Source organism: Phanerochaete carnosa (genome assembly GCF_000300595.1).
Source record: "Phanerochaete carnosa HHB-10118-sp unplaced genomic scaffold PHACAscaffold_228, whole genome shotgun sequence".
NCBI lineage: Eukaryota > Fungi > Basidiomycota > Agaricomycetes > Polyporales > Phanerochaetaceae > Phanerochaete > Phanerochaete carnosa.
In genome coordinates, this window is record NW_006767855.1 from 4,006 (window position 1) to 5,575 (window position 1,570).

General features: G+C 50.7%; 1 protein-coding gene across 1 annotated transcript; it reads left to right on the forward strand.

Moving 5' to 3' along the window:
• Positions 1–41: 41 nt before the first annotated feature.
• On the forward strand, positions 42–1,518 carry PHACADRAFT_202332 (uncharacterized protein; the record flags this gene model as incomplete). Its single annotated transcript, XM_007402547.1, has 7 exons — positions 42–347; positions 402–467; positions 521–827; positions 884–1,017; positions 1,090–1,157; positions 1,192–1,264; positions 1,327–1,518. Coding segments are annotated over 7 exons (1,146 nt in total), but the record flags the coding sequence as incomplete, so codon positions are not given.
• Between the last annotated feature and the right edge of the window lie 52 nt (positions 1,519–1,570).

Consider the following 1,570-nt stretch of genomic DNA (forward strand, 5'->3'; position numbering starts at 1 on the left):
CCTATCGCATCACTGCTGTGCCTGACCTATCTGCTGTAGCACCTACCACTCGCAGTAATGAAAGGCTTCCTGTAATCAATGAGGCAGCTTCTGCCACCAAGGTCGGCCAGAAGCCTAAAGCAGGCAAGCCCACCAAGCACTCCGAGGCCAAAAATAACGATGAAGACGAAGATGAGGAAGACGAGGAAGACTTGGAGTCATCGGGCTCTGAGTTTGCTGTCAAACTGGGGCTTGATGAAGATGAAGATGAAGATGAGGAAGACGAAGACGAAGATGAAGATGAAGGTGATCTTGAGGACGAGGATGAGGAGGGAAGCAGGAGCGCAACCATAACTACGAAGAGCAAAGTACGCACAACTACTTGACACACACTGCACCTCTTACTAACGCCTCTTTTGAAGGACAAGAAGACGAACAGCCGTGCACAGATGACAACGACAAGCCGTGCCTTGCAAGCCGAACTTGAGGTACGATTTGCTTTCTCTTTTAATGCTGCAGCTCATATTCTTGATGGGTCAAGCGTCCTCGGTTCAAGACCAACAACTTTCCAACTGGTAAAGGAAGTACTACCACTCGGAAAGAAGGTGCTGTCACCACCACCATAACCGCCGGCGCTGTCACCACCAATACTGCCGGAAATGTCTCTGAACCCCAGACCAACGACCAAGAAGCTGCTGCTCTCAGTGAGCAGCCGCCAGATGCTGATATCACTGCGCTGGTCTTGAACGCAAAAGGTCAGTTAAATCTCAGTAGCCAGCAGCAATCAGTCACACGCGTCATGAACCGCTTTCATGAGGAATGCATCGCTGATGCGGCCTTCAACTGTGGTACAGTTTCACGCTACTCATCCTTGGTTTATTATCTGATTACTGCTGCGTTGTAGGAATCTATCCCGTCTCTCTGCGGGTCCCATCTCAGCTTGACCTTCTCATTGGGGCTGCGACTATCGAGGATGTTCCAGAGATAGCAGCAAAAGTGATGGCTGATCGTGACTATGCTGCGAAGATTATTGCGTCGGTGAGCCAGGGTAATGGTATTTTATGAGACCATGACTGATATCACACACTATCATCTCTCCACGGTCAACAGGGCGAGCAACGCGTTGTGCTCATACGCGGCAACCTCAAGGGGCTGTGCAAATCCAGCGTGCCGAAGGAGTATGGCCTCATCTCGGACAAGCCTGGTGACCAGACCAGGCCATGCTTCCATCGAGTCAGGAGCCCTGGTACATGACCTTGGCTACATCTTCCCTGGCGATATCATGGTATGTTATCTTTAAAACCCTCTTGTTGGCATATAACTAACGATTGGTTTTGTGCGACACAGGGCCGCGTTGATGGCAGTGCTCCATTCAAGCGTCCGATCTTCGCCGAGATCATTAAAGAGACTTTCTTCTCACCCCGCCGTGGCAAGCCTTCACTTGCAGTTGCTCACTCCGTCCGGTTTGTGTCATCCAGCACTGAGAAGCCACTCGAGAAGGAAATTCCCGTACCAATGCTTGCTCTCGCGAGTGCTGCGGTACGTCTTGCCTTCGAGTTTCTGAACTTAACTGTACTCCAAGTCATCAATA